General features: G+C 52.9%; 1 protein-coding gene across 7 annotated transcripts in view; it reads left to right on the top strand.

Moving 5' to 3' along the window:
- ZFYVE28 (zinc finger FYVE-type containing 28) overlaps positions 1 to 20,642 on the top strand; it is a 140,972-nt gene that overhangs the window by 37,443 nt on the left and 82,887 nt on the right. For all 7 annotated transcript variants that reach the window (XR_014023299.1, XM_081304200.1, XM_081304202.1 and 4 more), the window contains exon 2: positions 12,384 to 12,524. Coding sequence is in view for 6 of the 7 variants with exons in the window: in XM_081304200.1 (XP_081160326.1) it covers positions 12,384 to 12,524 (141 nt within the window). In the remaining variant the exon portion in view is untranslated. The remainder of the gene's footprint in view (positions 1 to 12,383; positions 12,525 to 20,642) is intronic.

The following is a 20,642-nucleotide window of genomic DNA, read 5'->3' as shown; positions in this document are numbered from 1 at the left end:
AGTACCTTTATTTTATTTATTTATTTTTATGTGGTGCTGAGGATCGAACCCAGAAGCCTGCACATGCTAGGCGAGCGCTGTACTGCTGAGCCACAACAGCAGCCCGAACAAAGTGCATTTTAAAGAACACTAAAGTTCAAACATGAGATCTCCCACCTCTGTGACGTGCAGATGCACCCCGTGGTGCCCCGCGCTCCTGCCCCTGTTCCTTAGCCATTGTGGAAGTGCCGAGGTCTGTCAGCTTCCGCCAGCCCCCTGCAGCTGCGGTGCTAGGTTTCCTGCAGTCTGTGTTCTTGGCATGTCCTTTGTCAGGTGCTACTCCATTGGGAGCTTTATTTGAAAACTGATTTTCCTTTTGAAAACCCTTTGCTTAGCAGGGTGCAGTAGCAGTAGTCCCAGCTACTCCAGAGGCTAAGGCAGGAAGATCTGTGAGCCCAAGAGTTCAGGCTAGCCCGGGTAACACAGCAAGACTCCATCTCAAAAAGAAAAAAAGAAGGAAAAATAGAAATAAAAGCAAACCAGCCGTTGGTCCTTTGTTGGATGATCTGGGTGGCCTGCACAACAAACACCACAGCCCAGGCCAGTGTCACCACCTGGGGTTTTGCAGGGCCCTGGCCTACCTGCTCCCTTGTAAGGGGGAGGTCCTAGCATAAGGGGAGACACTCTGCCCTGTGGGCTCAACACAGGTTGGCCCAGGGCCAGGGCCTGGCTTCCCTGGAGCGTCCCCTTCCACAGGAGCTGTGTCTCCACATCAGTGACTAGACAGGTTATCAGGGAGCTTTTTGCTGTGCCCTGATGCTGGGGCCTCCTGAGCCACTGAGCTCCTCTGGGCTCTGCTGACCCGTGGAGTGACTAGCGGCTGTGGGGAAGGCTATGACTCCCCATCTCCTGCCCCCCTGAGCTGGCCATGGCCTCTGTTGCAAGTGAGAAGGGCCGGCCTGGGAGAAGGAGTGTGGCTTGGTGAGACAGCAGGTGCAGGGGTGTTGGAACTCCTCTTAAAATCTAAAGCTGCTCTGGGCACTAATTCACCAGGTTGTTGGGGACGCCGCAGAAGAATGGGCTGGCCTCCGAGGAGGCTGGGGGGCAGCTTTACATAAGCAGGTTCTTATGAGACATAATTCTGGGCAACACTGCTATAAAAGCATTTCAGACAGAAATTTAGTGAGGTTCCCAGCTCCATCTCAGAATTTATGTGCAAACCTCTTACGCCTAGGATAACTGGACGCTATGGTTAAGCTCTGTTTCTCTGAATCTTTCTGGAGATGTGGCCTGTCTCTTTTGTGGATGCCCCTGTCCAGCCTCCAGCCCACTCCTGTCAGGTGCATGGGTTGGGGCCTGTGCTAGGTGTGAGGTTGGGTTGCATTTCCTTCTCCTCCCTTGGTTTCCTGAGAGTGGGTCACAAGGTCAAGCCTCTGCAGTGCCCAGATGGGGAGGAGCCCTGACCTCCCACCACGTCCCTCCTGGGGAGTAGAGGGAGCACCAGTCCTGCCCCCCATCAGGACCACAGTGGCCAGGAAGCCAACATGGGCGGCCCCTTCCCATCGGGAACTCGCCCTACAGTGGCTCAGTTGGGGTGTCTGTCTCCCAGGTGGCTCTTGGGCTCAGTCACCCAGAGTCCGGCTAAGAGTGGGTCTGGAGGACCTGACTTGGTGCATTGGAACCCAGGCCCACCTCTGACCCTGCGTGGGGAGAGCCCCTGACCCCAGCCAGAATGGATTTTTTCAGCTATCTCCAGGTTAGGCCCAGGTCCAGAGCTCTGAAGGGCCAGAGATTACAGAGTGGACCAGAAGCAGAGATGGACCTGCCCTGTGAGAGAGTCCGTGGGCCAGGGCTTGCCGGGGAGCCGCCAGCAGCCCCTCAGGCAGTGGTACAGGTGGGGGGCGACCAGGTGACCTGCCCAGACCTCTGCAGGAGCCTGGCAGGTCCCAGCTACCTGCGAGCTCTGAGAGGCTCCTGCTGTATGCAGCAGGAAGCGGGAGGTGTTGGGGTGTGAGTGGCCCATCTGCAGGTGAAAAGGCCTGTCCCTGTGTTTTGAGCATGCCCTGACTCACCTGCTGGTCATCTGCCTTTCCCCTTTCCATGTCACCTGCAGGGAACACCTTGCCGAGAGCGGCTCTTCCAGGTGATTCTTCCCCAGGCGTGGCATGGCCCTGCCCTGCCCTCTGCTCTCAGGGCCTCTTTACCTCCTTCCCTAACCCCAACAGGGGCCTCCTGCAGCCCTCTGGGCTCACCTGGGTACTCTTCGTCCTGCCCTGCCCAGCCCCACGGTTCTACCCTGCCCTCCCTGTACTCTGTGGGCCTGAGGTCCTCCGAGGGCCATGCTCGGCGTGTGGGGCCCCCCCTTGCTGTCCCTCCAGTGACTCCCTGGTGGGGGGGTCCCTGGTTCCTGACTTTGGGTCTTTGTCATGTGAACAGCTCCAGAACTCTGGCTCCATGGCAGCTCTGTCTTGTGGAGATGGAGCCAGGTTGGAAGTGCTGCTGTCAGGAAGGATGTTATCCTTTGGCTTTTGTGTGTGTGTGTGTGTGTGGGGGGGGGGGGTGCTGTGATTGACCCAGGGCCTTGTGCTTGAGAGGCAAGCGCTCTACCACCTGAGCTACATCCCCGTTGGCTTCTTTTTAAATCACCTGCCCACCCGTTATCACTTTTGTTTATAACGTTGAGGTCGCCAGGTAAGGACTGAGTGCCCTGCTTTGGCCGGCACTGGGCCAGGTCCCCCCGCACCCCGGGGGCTTTGGGGCCATTTGGCAAGAGGTGAGCTGAGGTGTCAGGTGTGCCTTGCCCATGTTCAGCACCCAGTAAGAGGCAGAGCTGGGGTCTGTGCTTGGAGCCCTCCTGGCTCCTTCTGTTGCCCGGGCCACAGACTCTCCCCCATGTTCCAGAGGGCCCTGGATTCTTCCAAGACACGTCATTGAAGTGGCTTTTTTCTGTCTTGCTGTAGGGACAAAGGACTTGTTGATGTGCACTGAACACAGAACCACCAGCCTTTCCTGGCAGTGCTTGCTGTGAAGGGTTCTGAGGGGCAGCTGCGTCCTTAGGGCAGGCAGGGCACTCAGTGGGCTGGCTGGCCCACCTACCACCGAGGACAGGCTTTGGGGGTCCAGGTCAGGCTGGAGGCCTGTGTGGCTGGCTGAATGTTCCCCCTCTTGCGTGCGGTCAGTGAGGCAGTGTTGAGCACCCAGCTCCTGCAGCCTAGCATGGGTGAGTGGACTCTCCCTGGGCACATAGTGCTGATATATGAAGGCTGGCAAACTGGCCTCCCATGGGCTTCAGACATCCCAGCAGCACTTGCCCTGCAGGCATCCACAGCCCAGATCCTCCTGGGCCAGGCGGCCACATGTGAGCCTGGACCCCCAGCTGCTAGCCCCCGGCTGGCCGGCAGGGAAGCTCCAGCGTGCTCTTCCTGATTGCTCAGCAGGCAGATGCAGGGAAAGCAAGCCACAGAGCGGTGGCTTCCTCTGATGTCCAGTAGAGAGCCGGGCCTCGAGGTGTGAGTGAAAAGGCTGGGTCCCTCCCTTTGCCTGTCCCTGTGGTTTGAGCATCAGGCATCAAGTGCTGGCCCATCATTTGTTGGACATAAGATGCTGGGTGGTTTGGATTTTTGTGGAGCTCTCCTCCCTGTGATCTGGGGAGAGCCCCACACCTCTTCCAGGATGGTGGGATTTCTAGGCAGACCCACCGTCGGCTCTGCCGAGTAGAGGGTAGCACAGGCTGTGGCAGCTCCAGACACCAGTCCATGCCCTCTGTCGATGCCCTGCAGGCCAGGCTACTGGTTATGTCCACAGGCACTGGCTGCCTGTTTGTCTAGCCCCAGGGACACAGAACACATTCACACGCAGGTTGTGCAGTCTCCAGGCCATTGCAGCTGGCAGCACGGGACTGAAGTCTCCAATCTGTCGTGAGCTGGATTCCCAAGCCCAAGAAAGCTGCCCTGGGCAGACAGGTCTCGACTGTGCCCACCCCACTTGGCACCACAGCCGAGGACCCTGAAGGCAGCCCTCCCTGGGTTGCTTACCTAAGGGGCCAGTTGACTTGCTGGGAAAAGCTTTGAAAGAGATCTTGCTTCCAGGGGACAGGGGAACTGAGTCCAGCCGTCCAGGCCAGTGCCTCCCACCTCAGAGGTGGCATTCCTGGCACATTCCCAGTGATCCTTGAGAACTCTGTGCCAGAAAGGGGGAGGCCTGGGCCTCCCTGCATTAGGTGGCAGGAGAGCTGTGAGGGGTCATCTTTGTGCTGAAGCTCTGCCCAGGCTCTGCCCACCAACTCCTATACCTGGCCAGGGCCTGGCTGTCCTGAACCGTGAAGGAGGAGCTGGCTACTTGGTGGCTGTCTGGTCAGGAGTGCTGAGGGTGCGTGCCACGTGGGCAGGGTCAGAGGGATCACAGGGGTGAGGACAAGCCCGGGGCTCAGCTCCACATCTGCAGGGAGGGCAGGGGGCCAGCAGAAGCTGTGGCCTGTTGAGGGGTCAAAACCCTGGTGAAGCCAGGGCAAGAAGTGGGCATGAGGAAGGACCCTCCCACTCTCTGGCCTCCTGCTGACCAGGCATGCTGTCTGCAGCACCCTGAGCCTCACAGCAGGGTGGAGAAGGTGGGGATGGGAGGTGAGTAGTAACTAGCCCCAGCCATGTGGCTGCTGGCGGGCTCATGGAGAGCTGGCTGCCTCCATGTGACAGCAGGAGCCGCTGCCTGTTGGACTCCAGCTTGGCTTGGGGTCAGTGGGCCTTGGCCTGGCTGCCCTGGGGCATCCTGCTGTGGATGAGGCCTACCTTAGGATGTGGATGTGCTACTCATAGATGCCAGGCCTCAGAGGTCAGCGTGTTGTGAGCACCTGCAGGAGGGCCCTGGTCAGTGTGGAGGTGGTGAGCAGTACTGACCATGGGGACCTGACAGTTGGGCAGCTTCTCCTGGCTGGGGCTAAGGATCAGCTGGCTGGGTGGGCAGTGGGTGCGGGGAGCAATGGGAATCAGCTGCCTCTGGGCCTTTCTTGACTTCTCGGGGTGCTCTTGGGCCCAGAGTCTAACGCTTTACTGGAAAGCTGGCCCAAGAGAGGCCAGGGCCTGGGAGGGCACCTTGGGCACCCAGCCCTCTCCAGAGCTCTCTAGCCCAAGGGTAGCTGAAGTCCCTGTGTGGCCACTGTCTCTGGGGAGCTGCAGAAATCAGAAAGGCCAGCACACAGGGGAGCCACTGGGGCAGTGCGTGGCAGGGGCTGGCCTTGCAGGGTGGTCCCTCTCTCATCCTGGACAGCTGCTGGGCGGGAGCAGTGTGGAGAGCCACTCTGAATCCTGGAGCAGAGAGGCTCTGACCGTCACTACACCTAATAGTGACCTGGACACTGCCCGGGTCCCGGAGGTTGAGGACGGGTCTTCAGATGTAGGTATGTCGCCCCATGGATTGAGCTATGCTCACCTGTTCCTTTATGCCATTATCCCTTGCCCTGTTTGGGATAGAATGTTCCATGGAAGCACCCTTTGTGTGTCCCCTTCTCTTGTTTTGCCCTTGGGTGTGGCCTTCCTTGGTGTCAGTCAACCTGCTGACAGCAGACATCAGGAAGCTAGACTCAGCCCCTGAAACCTGATCCCTTGCCTCATTTGAATGGCTTCTCCTCAATAATAGGGGTCAGCACATGCTCTCTCTGTCTCTTTCTGCAGGCCCTTAAGGTCAGAGGAGCCATCACAGGGCCCAAAGAAAAAGTTATCTCTGTCTCTTGTGTGGTTATTTCATGCAGCCCCATTAGCCCAGGTCCCCTGGAGTGACCCTGAGGGTTTTAGTCACAAGGAACGTGACAGAGCAGGACTCCAGTGGATCTGCTGGATGTCACTCCATCACTGGGTGTACCTGCGTGAAAGGCTGTCCTCTCTGGTCTGCCGTGCCTTCTGCCCTGATGTCTGTCCCACCCACCTGTCCTGATACCCACCCCTTGGCTGTTCTCGCCTCCTGGGGCTTGGCCAACATGGTGGTGCTGCTGCCTGGAGTGTGTCTCTTTAAGGTCCTCTGACTGCAGTTTTTGCATCATATTTGGGAAGCAGAATCCTGCCCTGGCTCTCACAGCCCCTCCTCCCATAAAGATGCCCAAGGGTCCTTGGAGGGACCCCCGGCCAGAGTTCTGTCTCCATGGTGTCTGGCGCCCCAGCCGTCAGCTACCTTTGTAAGCTTTGGTCTCACCTGGGCTGGAGGCGCCACACAGGGCCACTTTGCAGAAGGCTCTGTTGAGCAGTGCTCTGTGTAGGGCTGGGGCCTGACCCTCTGGGTGGCTCATGGTGGCCAGGATGCTGTGTCCACCCTCAGCTGCTGGGAGCCCGCCAGCCTCCGCCCATGCCTGCTCAGAAGGGCCTGGGCTTGCCCGAGCTCATGCCACACCCAGCCCTGGTGCTCACCCTCGGGACCAACTGTTGAAGAAGGAGCAGCTCAGCCAGTTGTACTATGGGCTCTGAGCTGGTGCGTCCTGCTTCGCACTTGAACTTATAACTGCTTTGCTATCACGCCTCTTCCCCTGCCTCCTCTGAGGATGCTGGTTCAGGAGTCCTCTAGCTGGCTGCTTTCCTGTGGGTCTTTTAACAGTAAAAACCTCCACTGCTACGAGTTTATCTTCAGACGATATTGACATGGCACAATTTAAAAGGCATTCCTACTGGGTTCTATTTCATTATTTGGCAATGTTGATTTCACAGATTTTACAGGGTCTATCTTTTTGTAGCAATTGGTCCCTTCCTTGTGAACACTTTATTTAAAGACGTGAAAACACGTAACACTCAGTGCTGAGCTGCTGTTAGTGAGGCCAGACCCTGCCTCCCTCTGCGGCAGCTCCGCCAGCAGGACCAGTTAGCTCTGCGACTTAGAGATGGAAAGCAGTACCTGAAGCTGTCCTCCCCGTCTTCTGGAGTCTGCGAATCAGGACGGGCCCGTCTCGTCAGTTGTGCTGATTCACTTCCTGGGACCTTTGCCTGGAGGTTCCCAGCACTGAGGGCATATGGGTCATGACTGTCACATCACAGAGACTCTTCCTGCTGTGGCCCAGTGGCACTACTGGGCGACACACAGAGCTTTGGATTCTTCTGTCTGAAATACCAGTCCTGAGGGGGCTGGAGCACAAGCAGCTCCGTGTATAACTGACGTTTTAAAATAGCACAGGCCTTTTGTATTTTAGTAATTCTTTCCCTCTGACTGTTCTTAATTTCTTCTGCTCAGTGTGTGTGTGTGTGTGTGTGTGTGTGTATACGCACACACACACACACACACGCAAGAACAGGGCTTTCTTTTGCTCACAGTCCATGCATCGTGGTCCTGGTTTAGGGGCTTTGTTACATTGGCAGGAAGCCAGGAAAACCCAAGGGGATCTGTCCATGCACATCAGTGCAAGCAGCAGCATCGCCTTCCACTGGGGCCCTTTGGGAAGCCCGAGGTAGTGTTGGGAGTCCCTCTCACCCAGGACCATGGGGACGTTCAGAGTCTCACCGTTTGGGTGGCGTTGGCTCAGGCACCTCATTTGGGATGCTCCTTCGCCCTGGAACTGTGGGTCCTATGGTCACAGACACCCTAGCTCTTTCCTCCAGAGAGAACTTCGAGTGGCCTCAACCGTCATTTTGTCTCTTTTTCTTTCTTTGATGTGTTTTGGGGATAGAACCCAGGGCCTCATGCATGCCAGGCAGGAGCTCCATCCCTGAGCTGCATCCTGGCCCTCGAAGGCCATTTTCAATGTTCACATTTGCTGCTCAGGGCTGAGGACGGCTCAGGCTGGACGGGTCCTCGGGGTCTCCCCGGGAGGCTGGAGTGGCCCCAGCCGCAGCTGTTTGAGATTTGGGTTTTACCTTCCACTAGAGCTGCCTAGAGGGGTCTGCTGAGTGAGCCTGCACAGTGTCTCAGGCCACGTGGCCTGCCGTGGTCTCCGAGACACTCAGCCCCATGCTGTTCCAACACCTTCCATCTTGTCTATGAATTCATCTTGCCAAGCAGTCACCCCTGCAGGGGCCCATCGTCACCTGACTGTGTCCAGGTGGGGCGATAGGTGGGCCAGTGCTGTGAGCACTGCAGTGCCTGGAAGACCACTGCAGTGGGGGTCTTGTTGGAGTGGGGTGTCCCCCAGCTGGTGTGAGCAGAGGAGCTGCAGAGCGGGCTGCTGGAGCAGGTGGAGGCAGCCGGAGTGGAAAAGTCTGGTGACTTGATGTTAGCACAGTGCGGGCAGGCCCCGGGTCTCTGCTGTGACAGCCACCGGCTGACTGCACCGTCCCCCTGGTGGTCACCGGAGGACTCAGGGACTCCCTTGTCTAGTCAGTGACCAAAATACCTGATGCAAACAACTTAGCAGAGGATATGTTGATTTTTGGGCTCATGGTTTCAGAGACCCAGACCATGGTGGGCTGACTCCACTGCTCTGGGCCTGGGGTGACCTGGAGCATCATGGAGGAGGAAAGCTGCCCAGTTCATGGTGGGGAGCAGAATGAGCAAGGGGAAGGGGCTGCAGGGAAGAGGCACAGGGTACACCCCAGTGGCCCCTCCAGCCACACCCTACCTGTCCACAGTCCCACCCACTCAGTCTTTCAGACTCAGATGGACGGACTAGGTGACGCTCTCACCGACCAGTCATCTCATCTCCTGCATTGGCAGGACTCTGGGGGATACCTTACCTCCAAACTGTAACAGGTGCTGGGCCCTGGGTGACCAGGTTTCCTCTCACGGACATTCCCCTGTTCACTGGTGTGTGTGACCGGTCCCCACATGAGGATGAGTTGTGGGCGTAAGATGCAGGCTGTGCAGTGGGAGCAGCTCATCTGCTAGATGGTGGTCACCAGCTTCCCTGGGCAGCCAGCATCTTCCCAACTGTTGTGAATCATGCAATCAAAATAGTGGTCATGGCCAGAAGTGCTACGAAAGAACAAAGTAGGATCAGTGGATTAGTGTCCCACTCAGTGAGGCTTGGCACTGTGTTGGAGGGGACTTTGTTTCTGCTGTGTGTGTGTGTGTGTGTGCGTGTGTGTGTGCGCGCGCGTGCGTGCACCTGTGTTCCAGAGTGTGACGTGCAGTGTATTGTTCTGAGTTTGTGTCTGGAAGGGTGAGCAGCCCCTCCCCACCCTGGTGAGAGGCCTCCCCTGCCCCTGTTTAGAGTAGAACCCCAAAGCACAGCTTGCTTTTCTCTGCGGCCGGCATTGTGATCTGGACTTCTGCTGATGGTGGGCTTGCTTCTCTAGTGGTGGGTGTCAGCCCACAGAGCAGGCTGGGTTCCCTTGGGTGGGCAGGAGCTCTGCCAGTGCTCTCCACTGAGAGCCTGAGGGGGATGGCCCAGGGAGCACACTGCCCAGGAAGGTAAACTAGTGATGGCCACGTGGGCAGGCGGGGGAGGGCGGGTGGGCACAGCCTGAGCAGCTGCAAAGTCCTCAGTATCTTTGTGTTTCCAAGGACTTATGGAGCCTCACAACACGAGCCTGCTCTCCTGAATACTGGGCATTTGGGGACACTCCCTCCAAGTGGGCAGCTTTGTGGGGTGGGATGGGAAGGCAAGAGGGTCAACAAAGCAGTGTTCCCTGGGTCGAGACAAGCCCACCCTGTCTCAGGTGTGATGGCCACGGGCCACACCAGCAAGGGGACGAACAGGCTCTACCCTGCTCAGCTATGAAGAAAGACTTCCACTTGCAGCTGCCAATCACCTGGAGCACTGACTGGGGTCTGCGGTCCTGGACTTGCAGGCCAGCAGGTACAGCTGCCTTTGATGATATCACAACACTTCGGCCTGCTCCTTGGTCTATGGGATACTGTGTCTCCTCACCTGCAAGTGTGTGGTCAGACGTGTGGAGCCCCTGCTCCCAAGGGTCAGGTGGGAGCCCCTTTACTGAAGTGCTTTTCTCTGTCCAGCAGTAGAGTTTTGGGGAGCCTCAGCAGGGATGGAGGGGTGGGACTAACCCACCAAAAGGGTTTTTTTTTTATGGTTTGGATACATGGTGTTCCCCTAAAGCTCAGTGTAAGAAGGTTCAGGGGAGAAATCATTGGGTTATAGCCTTAAACTAATCAGTGGGTTAATCCCTAATGGGATTAGCTGGTAACTAGAGGCCGGTGAGGTGTGGCTGGAGGAAATGGCTCATGGGGGATGTGGCTGTGAGGGACATACTTGGTTTCTGGAGCTGGAGTGTTTCTCTGTTTTCTGGTCACCATGTGAGCCGCTTCCCTCTGCTGCACTCTCTGCCATGATGTCCTTCCTGACCTCGAGCCCTGAGGAATGGAGCTGGCCTTCTGTGAACTAGGACCTCTGTGACTGTGAGCCTCAGTAACCTTTTTCTCCTTTACAGTTGTTCTGGTCGGGTCTTTAAGTCACAGAGGGGAAAAGCTGACGTCAGCAGGCTTGGGGAGGTTGGCGTTGGGGCCGTGGTTTCTCTGTGCTCTATGCCCAGGGCAGGGCCCCACACTGCTCTGCGAGGGCACTGCCCAGCCCCTGGGCACATGGCCTGCACTGCCCTGCGAGGGCGCTGCCCGGCCCTTGGGCTCATGGCCCCACACTGCCCTGCGAGGGCGCTGCCTGGCCCCTGGGCGCATGGCCTGCACTGCCCTGCATGGGCGCTGCCTGGCCCCTGGTCTCATGGCCGCCGCACTGCCCTGTGAGGGCGCTGCCCAGCCCCTGGGCTGGGTCTCCTCTCATTAAAACTTGGATGTGGATGTGCTTCCTCAGCAGGGCAGCCTGTGGGTGTCTGTAGGGTGAGATGGGGCCCCGGGCAGGTTCTGCTGTGCGGGGTGGGCTCTTGTTGTCTTGCCTGGGTCTCTCTGCAGAGTGTCCTTGCCTCCTCCCGTGTGCCTCAGGCCCCCTCCCCCCATGTGCCTCAGGCCCCCCCCTCCGGGTCTCTCTGACACCCCTTAACTGCCTGCCAGGCCCTCCAGACACAGAGGGAACCCCAGACGAGGGGTGGTTGGGAGCGAAAGCTGATGACTTTTCACCCCAGCGTCTACCCTGACCCCAGGAGGCTCCGGGACAGAATGCAGCCCCTCGGGCCACAGCAGGAGATGGTACAGCGGTGGCCTTGGCTTCAGCCCTGGGCACTATTTGGAACAGCAGTCAGCTTCACCCCCACTTTAGGCCCTCTGCCCACCTGAGCACATGCACACCCAACCCACAGCATGCCTTCCAGAGCACCAGAGTGTGCTCACACTTGTGCACAGTAGTCACAAGCAGCTGTGTGCAGATGCCCATGTGCACACACACGCTTGCGCACATGGACACGCTCCTGCAGCCACTCACAGTGGCTCCAAATTCCTTGCAGGACAGTTGGGCTGCAGGAACCCCAGGGAGACCTGCTTGCCTGCTGGGTGCATGTGGACTGAGAGGCCCAGACTGCTGGACGGTCACACCAGGCCCTGCCATCCCTCCTTCCCTCACCCACCATCGTGAGGGGCGCTGATGGGCCAGAAGAAAGTGGTGGTTCTGGTGACCGGGGTTAGTGCCCTGAGGGGGTGCCAGGTATGGTGGCTTTGCCACTGACACTTTTTTTGCCCTGAAGCAAAGGAAGAGGCTGTCTGAGGCACAGCCACAGGGGGTGGGGGCAGGTGAGTGAGGGGCAGGCCTGCTGGGAGGGGCTGAAAGGCAAGGGGTGCAAGAAGTTGCCTTGTGTGTGGTAAACAGATGGCCCACCAAGTGCTGGTTCTTAGAACAGGGTGCGTCCAGTGCGGCTTTGTGCTGCGTTTGTGTGTGCACATGAGAGCGTCGGTAACACCCCAGCAACGTGAACCTGTGTGTGGCCGGGGTGCGTGCCCTGCATCTCCTGTGCAGAAGGCCTCCATCCCTGTCCACCCCAGGGAAGCAGTCCTTGGTGTCGTGAGAGCTGCACATGCAAAGCCCGCGCAGGGGAGCCCTGTGAGTGTGGTGGGTGGCGCCGCTGAGCTGAGCTCTCCTGCCAGGAAGCACTGGGTTCCTGGCATTGTGGACACGGTGCTGAGAGGGCCGAGGGGCTCCTGGGAGAGCAGGGAGTGGCTCAGGCGGCTCTGCGGCTGCATCTTTGGAGTAAGATCCGTTGCTGACTCTGGCTACTTCCCTCAGTGGCCATCTTTATCGTTTGTTTGGACTGGTGAATGTCTTTTCTGGGAGCCATTTCATCTTCCCCTCCCTTCCCAGAACCCCTCGGCCACGGCTCTGATGAGAACCTGGGGTCTGGGGCAGAGCCTGGACCCCACAGCCTTGGGCTGCCCTCTAAGTGGGCCCCCCCCAGGCAGAGCCCCTAAGCCCCAGTGGTCTGCTCCCCAGCTCTAGTTGTTGCTAGAGATCCTTGTACAGAAATCTGATGTGAGAGCTAGCTACTGCTCAGTGCAGAAGGCTCTGGCCTGGGACCTCTGCCCTTGGAACAGACCACCAGCTACTGTGTCCTCTCCAGTGATCAGCTGCCCACTCACTTTCCTGGCGTCTCTCTCCCCTGCAGCGGTCAGACCCACAGCTGCTGGCCCAGTTCTACTATGCCGACGAGGAGCTGAACCAGGTGGCTGCGGAGCTGGACAGCCTGGATGGGCGGAAGGACCCCCAGCGGTGCACACTACTGGTCAGCCAGTTCCGCTCCTGCCAGGTGAGCAGCCACGGGTGGTGAGGGATGGCGCAGGCTGTCCTTGTAAAGACAGGCTTTGTCATCTGCCTCATTCTGCAGGAATGTTCTCTCTTGGTTGACCCTGGGGCTGTGGGGAACCAGAGCCAGGAGGAGGGTGTTCTTGGGCAGGACAGTGTGAGTAGGAGGGCAAACTGCCCTGGAGCCCTGGGGAGAGTGGAGGTGAGGGAGGTGGGGAGGAGGGAGTGGCTGGCCTGGGGGTGAGTTGCTCCTGGTGATGCAGGCTCAGGGGCAACCCAGCTGCTGGCTGCTGACTCACGGTTGTGAGCTGCTGCTGCATAATTCAGATGGCACTGGAGGCTGCTGATAAAAATACCTTAGCCAACCAAGTTTTGTGCCCCGAGTACTAGACACCCAGTGACCCCCAGGATCTTGACAAAGCTTGGGAACTCTGTGTCTTCTGCCACGAGGTCTTGCTGAGCCCTAGGTCCTGGGAGGAGGGGATGGTGTGTGCCCACCAACAGGGACAGACCGTTGCTGTGTGACTGTGGCCCCTGCAAAGTGGCCAGAGTGGCCACACCCCAGGCTGGCTCTGGGTCTTCACGGGACCTGCATCGATGATGGAAGGGTCATTCCTTCTCCTGTTCTTCGTCCACTTGGCCTGCTCCAGTGTGAGGGCTTTTCTGGATAGCTCAGGCTCCGAGTGCTTTTTTCTTTTTGGTTTCTGAGGTTTTGAACTGGTCAGCAACAGCCTCCATTCATCATGACTGTTCAGATGTTCCGATGGACATCCTTGGTTCCTCTGGGCTGGCTTCCCTGCTCTCAGGAGTTAGAAACAGGGCAGAAGGTACCAGGGAGCCGCCTACCGAGGGAGGCTCCACAGAGGAGAGATGCTTAGAGAGGCTGAGGCCCTGTGGCCCGCCTGGGAGGAACTGGGACGATTGTGGTGGCCTTTGGGAATGGCTGTTCCTTTCACATGCCTCACTCTGAGCTAGGTGCCTTTTTTTTTTTTAACGTCTTTTAGTTGTTGATGGACCTTTATTTATTTATTTATTTATTTATTTATTTATTTTTTTAATTATATATTTTTATTTGAAAAATAATTTTTTTCTTTTTTTTTATTATTTTATTGTTGGTTGTTCAAAACATTACATAGTTCTTAATATACCATATTTCACAGATTGATTCAAGTGGGTTATGAACTCCCATTTTTACCCTGTATACAGATTGCTGTGTCACATCAGTTACATTTCCATTGATTTACAAATTGCCTTTCTAGTGACTGATGTATTCTGCTGTCTATCCCATTCTCCACTGTCCCCTCACCCCTCCCCTCCCCTCCCCTCCCCTTCTCTCTCTCCATCCCCTCTACTATAAATCGTTTCTTCCACTTCTATAATTTTCCTCCTACTCCTCCTTTCCTCTTATATGTAATTGTGTATAACCCTGAGGCTCACCTTCCAATTCCATGCAATTTCCCTTAACTCTCACTTTCCCTCCCGCCTATCATCCCTGTTTAATGTTATTCTTCTTCTCCAGCTCTTCGTCTCTACCCTGTCCTTGGTTACTCCCCTTATATCAAAGCAGACATTTGACATTTGTTTTTTAGGGATTGGCTAGCTTCACTTAGCATAATCTGCTCTAATGCCATCCATTTCCCTCCAAATTCTATGATTTTGTCATTTCTTATTGCAGAGTAATACTCCATTGTGTATAAATGCCACATTTTTTTTAATCCATTCATCTATTGAAGGGCTTCTAGGTTGGTTCCACAATCTTGCTATCGTGAATTGTGCTGCTATGAACATCGATATAGCAGTGTCCCTGTAGCATGCTCTTGTTAGGTCTTTAGGGAATAGACCGAGTAGGGGAATAGCTGGGTCAAATGGTGGTTCCATTCCCAGCTTTCCAAGGAATCTCCATACTGCTTTCCAAATTGGCTGCACCATTTTGCAGTCCCACCAACAATGAACAAGTGTACCCATTTCCCCGCATCCTCGCCAGCACTTGTTGTTGTTGGACTTCTTAATGGCTGCCAATCTTACTGGAGTGAGATGGTATCTTAGGGTGGTTTTGATTTGCATTTCTCTGACTGCTAGCGATGTTGAGCATTTTTTCATGTACTTGTTGATTGATTGTATGTCCTCCTCTGAGAAGTGTCTGTTCAGGTCCTTGGCCCATTTGTTGATTGGGTTATTTGTTATCTTATTATCTAATTTTTTGAGTTCTTTGTATACTCTGGATATTAGGGCTCTATCTGAAGTGTGTGGGGTAAAGATTTGTTCCCAGGATGTAGGCTCCCTGTTTATCTCTCTTATTGTTTCTTTTGTTGAGAGAAAACTTTTTAGTTTGAGTAAGTCCCATTTGTTGATTCTGGTTGTTAACTCTTGCGCTATGGGTGTCCTATTGAGGAATTTGGGGCCTGACCCCACAGTATGTAGATCATAGCCGACTTTTTCTTCTATCAGACGCCGTGTCTCTGATTTAATATCGAGCTCCTTGATCCATTTTGAGTTAACTTTTGTGCATGGCGAGAGAAAGGGATTCAGTTTCATTTTGATGCAAATGGATTTCCAGTTTTCCCAGCACCATTTGTTGAAGATGCTATCCTTCCTCCATTGCATGCTTTTAGCCCCTTTATCAAATATAAGATAGTTGTAGTTTTGCGGATTGGTTACTGTGTCTTCTATTCTGTACCATTGGTCCACTCCCCTGTTTTGGTACCAGTACCATGCTGTTTTTGTTACTATTGCTCTGTAGTATAGTTTGAAGTCTGGTATCGCTATACCGCCTGATTCACACTTCCTGCTTAGCATTGTTTTTGCTATTCTGGGTCTTTTATTATTCCATATGAATTTCCTGATTGTTTTATCTATTTCTACAAGAAATGCTGTTGGGATTTTGATTGGGATAGCATTGAACTTATAGAGAACTTTTGGTAATATCGCCATTTTGATGATGTTAGTTCTGCCTATCCATGAGCAGGGTATATTTTTCCATCTTCTGAGATCTTCTTCTATGTCTCTTTTTAGGGTTCTGTAGTTTTCATTGTATAGGTCTTTCACCTCTTTTGTTAGGTTGATTCCCAGGTATTTTTTTTTTGGGGGGGATATTGTGAATGGAGTAGTTGTCCTCATTTCCGTTTCAGAGGATTTGTCGCTGATATACAGGAATGCATTTGATTTATGCGTGTTGATTTTATATCCCGCCACTTTGCTGAATTCATTTATTAACTCTAATAGTTTCTTTGTAGACCCTTTTGGGTCTGTTAGGTATAGAATCATATCGTCTGCAAATAGTGATAATTTAAGTTCTTCTTTTCCTATTTTTATGCCTTTAATTTCTTTCGTCTGTCTAATTGCTCTGGCCAGTGTTTCGAGGACTATGTTGAACAGAAGTGGTGAGAGAGGGCATCCCTGTCTTGTACCAGATCTTAGAGGGAATGCCTTCAATTTTTCTCCATTCAGAATGATGCTGGCCTGTGGCTTATCATAGATTGCTTTAACAATGTTGAGGTATGATCCTGTTATCCCTAATTTTTCTAGAGTTTTGAACATAAAGGGATGCTGTACTTTGTCGAATGCCTTTTCTGCATCTATCGAGATGATCATATGGTTCTTATTTTTAAGTCTATTGATGTGGTGAATAACATTTATTGATTTCCGTATATTGAACCAGCCTTGCATCCCAGGGATGAATCCTACTTGATCATGGTGTATAATTTTTTTGATATGTTTTTGAATCCGATTTGCCAGAATTTTATTGAGGATTTTTGCATCTAGGTTCATTAGAGAAATTGGTCTGTAGTTTTCTTTCTTTGAAGTGTCTTTGTCTGGTTTAGGAATCAGGGTGATGTTGGCCTCGTAGAATGTATTTGGAAGTTCTCCCTCTTTTTCTATTTCCTGAAATAGCTTGAAAAGTATTGGTATTAGTTCCTCTTTAAAGGTTTTGTAAAACTCCGCTGTATACCCATCCGGTCCTGGGCTTTTCTTAGTTGGTAGTCTTTTGATAGTTTCTTCTATTTCCTCTATTGTTATTGGTCTGTTTAGGTTGTCTATATCCTCCTGACTCAATCTGGGCAGATCATATGACTTAAGAAATTTATCGATGCCTTCACTATCTTCTATTTTATTGGAGTATAAGGATTCAAAGTAATTTCTGATTATCTTCTGTATTTCTGAAGTGTCTGTTGTGATATTGCCTTTTTCATCCCGTATGCTAGTAATTTGGGTTCTCTCTCTTCTTCTCTTCGTTAGCATGGCTAAGGGTCTGTCAATTTTATTTATTTTTTCAAAGAACCAACTTTTGGTTTTGTCAATTTTTTCAATTGTTTCTTTTGTTTCAATTTCATTAATTTCAGCTCTGATTTTAATTATTTCTTGCCTTCTACTTCTTTTGCTGTTATTTTGCTCTTCTTTTTCTAGGATTTTGAGATGATATATGAGATCGTTTATTTGTTGGTTTTTTCTTTTTTTAAGGAATGCGCTCCAAGCAATGAATTTTCCTCTTAAAACTGCTTTCAATGTGTCCCATAGATTCCGATATGTTGTGTCAGTGTTTTCATTTATCTCTAAGAATTTTTTAATTTCCTCCTTGATGTCTTCTATGACCCATTGATCATTCAGTAACCTATTGTTCATTCTCCACGTGATGCATGATTTTTCCTTCCTTCTTTTATCGTTGATTTTCAGTTTCATTCCATTATGATCAGATAGGATGCATGGTATTATTTCTACTCCTTTATATTGTCTAAGAGTTGTCCTGTGACATAATATATGATCTATTTTTGTGAAGGATCCATGTGCTGCTGAGAAAAATGTGTAACTACTTGATGTTGGGTGGTATATTCTATATATGTCAATTAAGTCTAGGTTGTTAATTGTGTTGTTGAGTTCTATAGTTTCCTTATTTAACTTTTGTTTGGAAGATCTGTCCAGTGGTGAGAGAGGTGTGTTGAAGTCTCCCATGATTATTGTATGGTGGTCTATTAGACTCTTGTACTTGAGAAGAGTTTGCTTGATGAACGTAGCTGCACCATTGTTTGGGGCATATATATTTATGATTGTTATGTCTTGTTGGTGTATGGTTCCCTTGAGCAGTATGCAGTGTCCCTCTTTATCCTTTTTGATTAACTTTGGCTTGAAATCTATTTTGTTTGATATGAGTATGGACACTCCTGCTTGTTTCCGCAGTCCATATGAGTGATATGATTTTTCCCATCCTTTCACCTTCAGTCTATGTATATCTTTTCCTATCAAATGCGTCTCCTGTAGGCAACATATTGTTGGATCTTGTTTTGTGATCCATTCGACTAGCCTGTGTCTCTTAATTGGTGAGTTTAAGCCATTAACATTTAGGGTTATTATTGAGATTTGGTTTGTTCCTCCAGTCATATTTGTTTATTTATGTTACTAAACCTGATTAGTTTTCCTCTTTGGTTACTTTCCCCCCTTTACTGTCCTACCTCCCACTGATGGTTTTCAATGTTATTTTCAGTTTCCTCTTCCTGTAATGTTTTGCCAAGGATTTTTTGAAGAGATGGTTTTCTAGCTGCGAATTCTTTTAACTTTTGTTTATCGTGAAAGGTTTTAATTTCATCTTCCATCCTGAAGCTTAATTTCGCCGGATACACGATTCTTGGTTGGAGCCCATTTTCTTTCAGTGTTTGAAAAATGTTATTCCAGGATCTTCTAGCTTTCAGAGTCTGTGTTGAGAGATCAGCTGTTATCCTGATTGGTTTGCCCCTAAATGTAATCTGCTTTCTTTCTCTTGTAGCTTTTAAAATTCTCTCCTTATTCTGTATGTTGGGCATCTTCATTATAATGTGTCTAGGTGTGGATCTCTTATGATTTTGCACTTTTGGCGTCCTGTATGCTTCTAGGATATGGGATTCTGTTTCATTTTTGAAGTCTGGGAAGTTTTCTCGTATTATTTCATTGAATAGATTGTTCATTCCTCTGGTTTGGAGCTCTGTGCCCTCCTGTATCCCAATGACTCTTAAGTTTGGTCTTTTAATGTTATCCCATATCTCTTGGATGTTCTGCTCATGGTTTCTTAGCAGTCTTGCTGAACTGTCTATGTTCTTCTCAAGTTGAAATACTTTGTCTTCATTGTCTGATGTTCTATCTTCTAAGTGATCTATTCTGCTGGTAGTATTGTCAATTGAGGTTTTAAGTTGGTTTATTGCTTCCTGCATTTCTAGGATTTCTATTTGTTTGTTTTTTATTACCTCTATCTCCCTGTGTAATTGATCTTTTACTTCCTGGATTTGTTTCTGTAGTTCCTTGTCAAAGTGATCTTTCATTGTCTGATTTTGCTGTCTCATGTCTTCCTTGAGACTCCAGATCATCTGAAGCATGTATATCCTGAACTCTTTATCTGACATTCCATCTGTTGCAGCTATTACCTCTTCTAGAGTTGAGTTGACCTGCATTGCTTGTGGTCCTTTCTTTCCTTGTCTTTTCATGTTGCTTGCGTTTCTTTCTGCTTCATGAAACTGTTGTGTTTTTGAAATTTTTCCCCCTGTTTATTTATGTTGCTCTTGTATATTTGGGATCTCTCTCTTGTAGGGCGGGTAGTGGCTGTGATCCTCCTCTAATCAGGGTGATCTATCCACTACGCTGGTTGGTCGTAGGTCTGCCCGCCCTGCGGGCACGGGTGGCTGCTCTACTCTGCCCCCACTCCAATTGCGGTGACGTTCCTACCACGTCCTCGGATTGTTGGTCCTGATCCGGACGTGGGCAGCAGCTCTTCTCCACCCCTACTCCAATTGATGTGACGTGTCTACCACGCTGGTCGGCCTCCAAGCCTGTTCCGCCGGTGGGTCTCAGATCTGCCCACCCTGCGGGCCTGGGCGGCAGTTCTGCTCAACCCCCATTCCCAGTGGGGATACCTAACTGCCTCTCCAACGGGTCTCTGGGCTCCTTCCGGACGCTGGCGGCGGCTCTGTTCAACCCCCACTCCAACCAGTGTGACGTGACTGCCTCGATGCTACTTGTCCACCACACTGGCCGGCTGCCGAGCCTGACCTGCCAGTGGGACGCAGGACTGCCTACCTTGCAGGGTCAGATGGCAGCTCTTCACGGCCTCCACTCCAAGTGGGTTGACTTGGCTACCCTGCCGTCGGGTCGCTGGTCCTGTTCCAGGCGTGGGCGGCTACTCTCCTCGGCCCCAGCTGCAGTTGGGGTGTCGCGATACCACACCGGCGGGACCCTTAGCCTGCTCTGGGCACAGGAGGCAGCTCCACTCTGCCCTCCAGGCCCCCGCATCACCCAGCAGGGCCCGGACCAAGAAGCAGTCCCTGTAGGATCCCCAACCCTGAGCCAGAGCCGCTTCGGGAGCCAGGAGCCGGTCTCTCCGATCCCCGCCACTTTCTGCTAGGAGCAGGCTCCTCAGGGCTACCGCCTCGGGTTCCCCAATCCCAGGCCAAACCCGCCCCGGGAGCCCAAGCCTGGCCGCACCAGACTCTCCCTGCTCGGTGCCCAAACCTGGCCGCACCAAACTCTCCCTGCTTGGTGCAGGCTCCCCTGGGAGCAGAGTCTAAGACGCACTTCCCGCGGGCTCCCCAGCTCCGGGTCAAAACTGTTCCAGGAGACAGAGTCCCGCTGCCCCTCGTCGCAAGTTTCACTTGTGGCTGGCCTCAGCTCGCGGTCTCTGCAGGCTCCGCGGCCGTGGGCTCAAGCAGCCAGAACCCAGCCTCTCCGATCCCTGCCACACTCTGCTAGGAGCAGGCTCCACAGAGGTACCCCAGCCTCAGGCTCAGGCAGCCCCGGGAGCCCGAGCCTGGCAGCTCCAACCTCTCCCAGCTCAGTGTACGCTCAGACAGGGGCAGGGTCAAAGACACAGTCGCCGCGGGTTCCCTAGCCCCGGGCCAAGAAGGAACTCCCGCCCTGGGCCAAAGCAACCCGGGGAACTAGAATCTGGCCGCTCAAAGCCCGGCGCCCGCCTTGCCTTGCCAGGGGTGAGGCCTGAAGAGTATTCTCCTCAGAGTTTCCAATCCGGAGCCTGAGCGATCTGTCTGCGCGACGCAGGCAAATACCAGCCTGGAATCACCTGTTCTGTAGTTGAATGAGCCGAGATCAGTAGAAAACAGGGATGATTGCATCAGCTCTCCATGATGGCGGCTGCAGTCCTCCTCCGTGT

Source organism: Spermophilus citellus (assembly GCF_964194105.1).
Source record: "Spermophilus citellus genome assembly, chromosome: 8".
Classification (NCBI taxonomy): domain Eukaryota; kingdom Metazoa; phylum Chordata; class Mammalia; order Rodentia; family Sciuridae; genus Spermophilus; species Spermophilus citellus.
The sequence above is the reverse complement of the archived record's forward strand: the minus strand, read 5'-3'. Positions and strand labels throughout refer to the sequence as shown.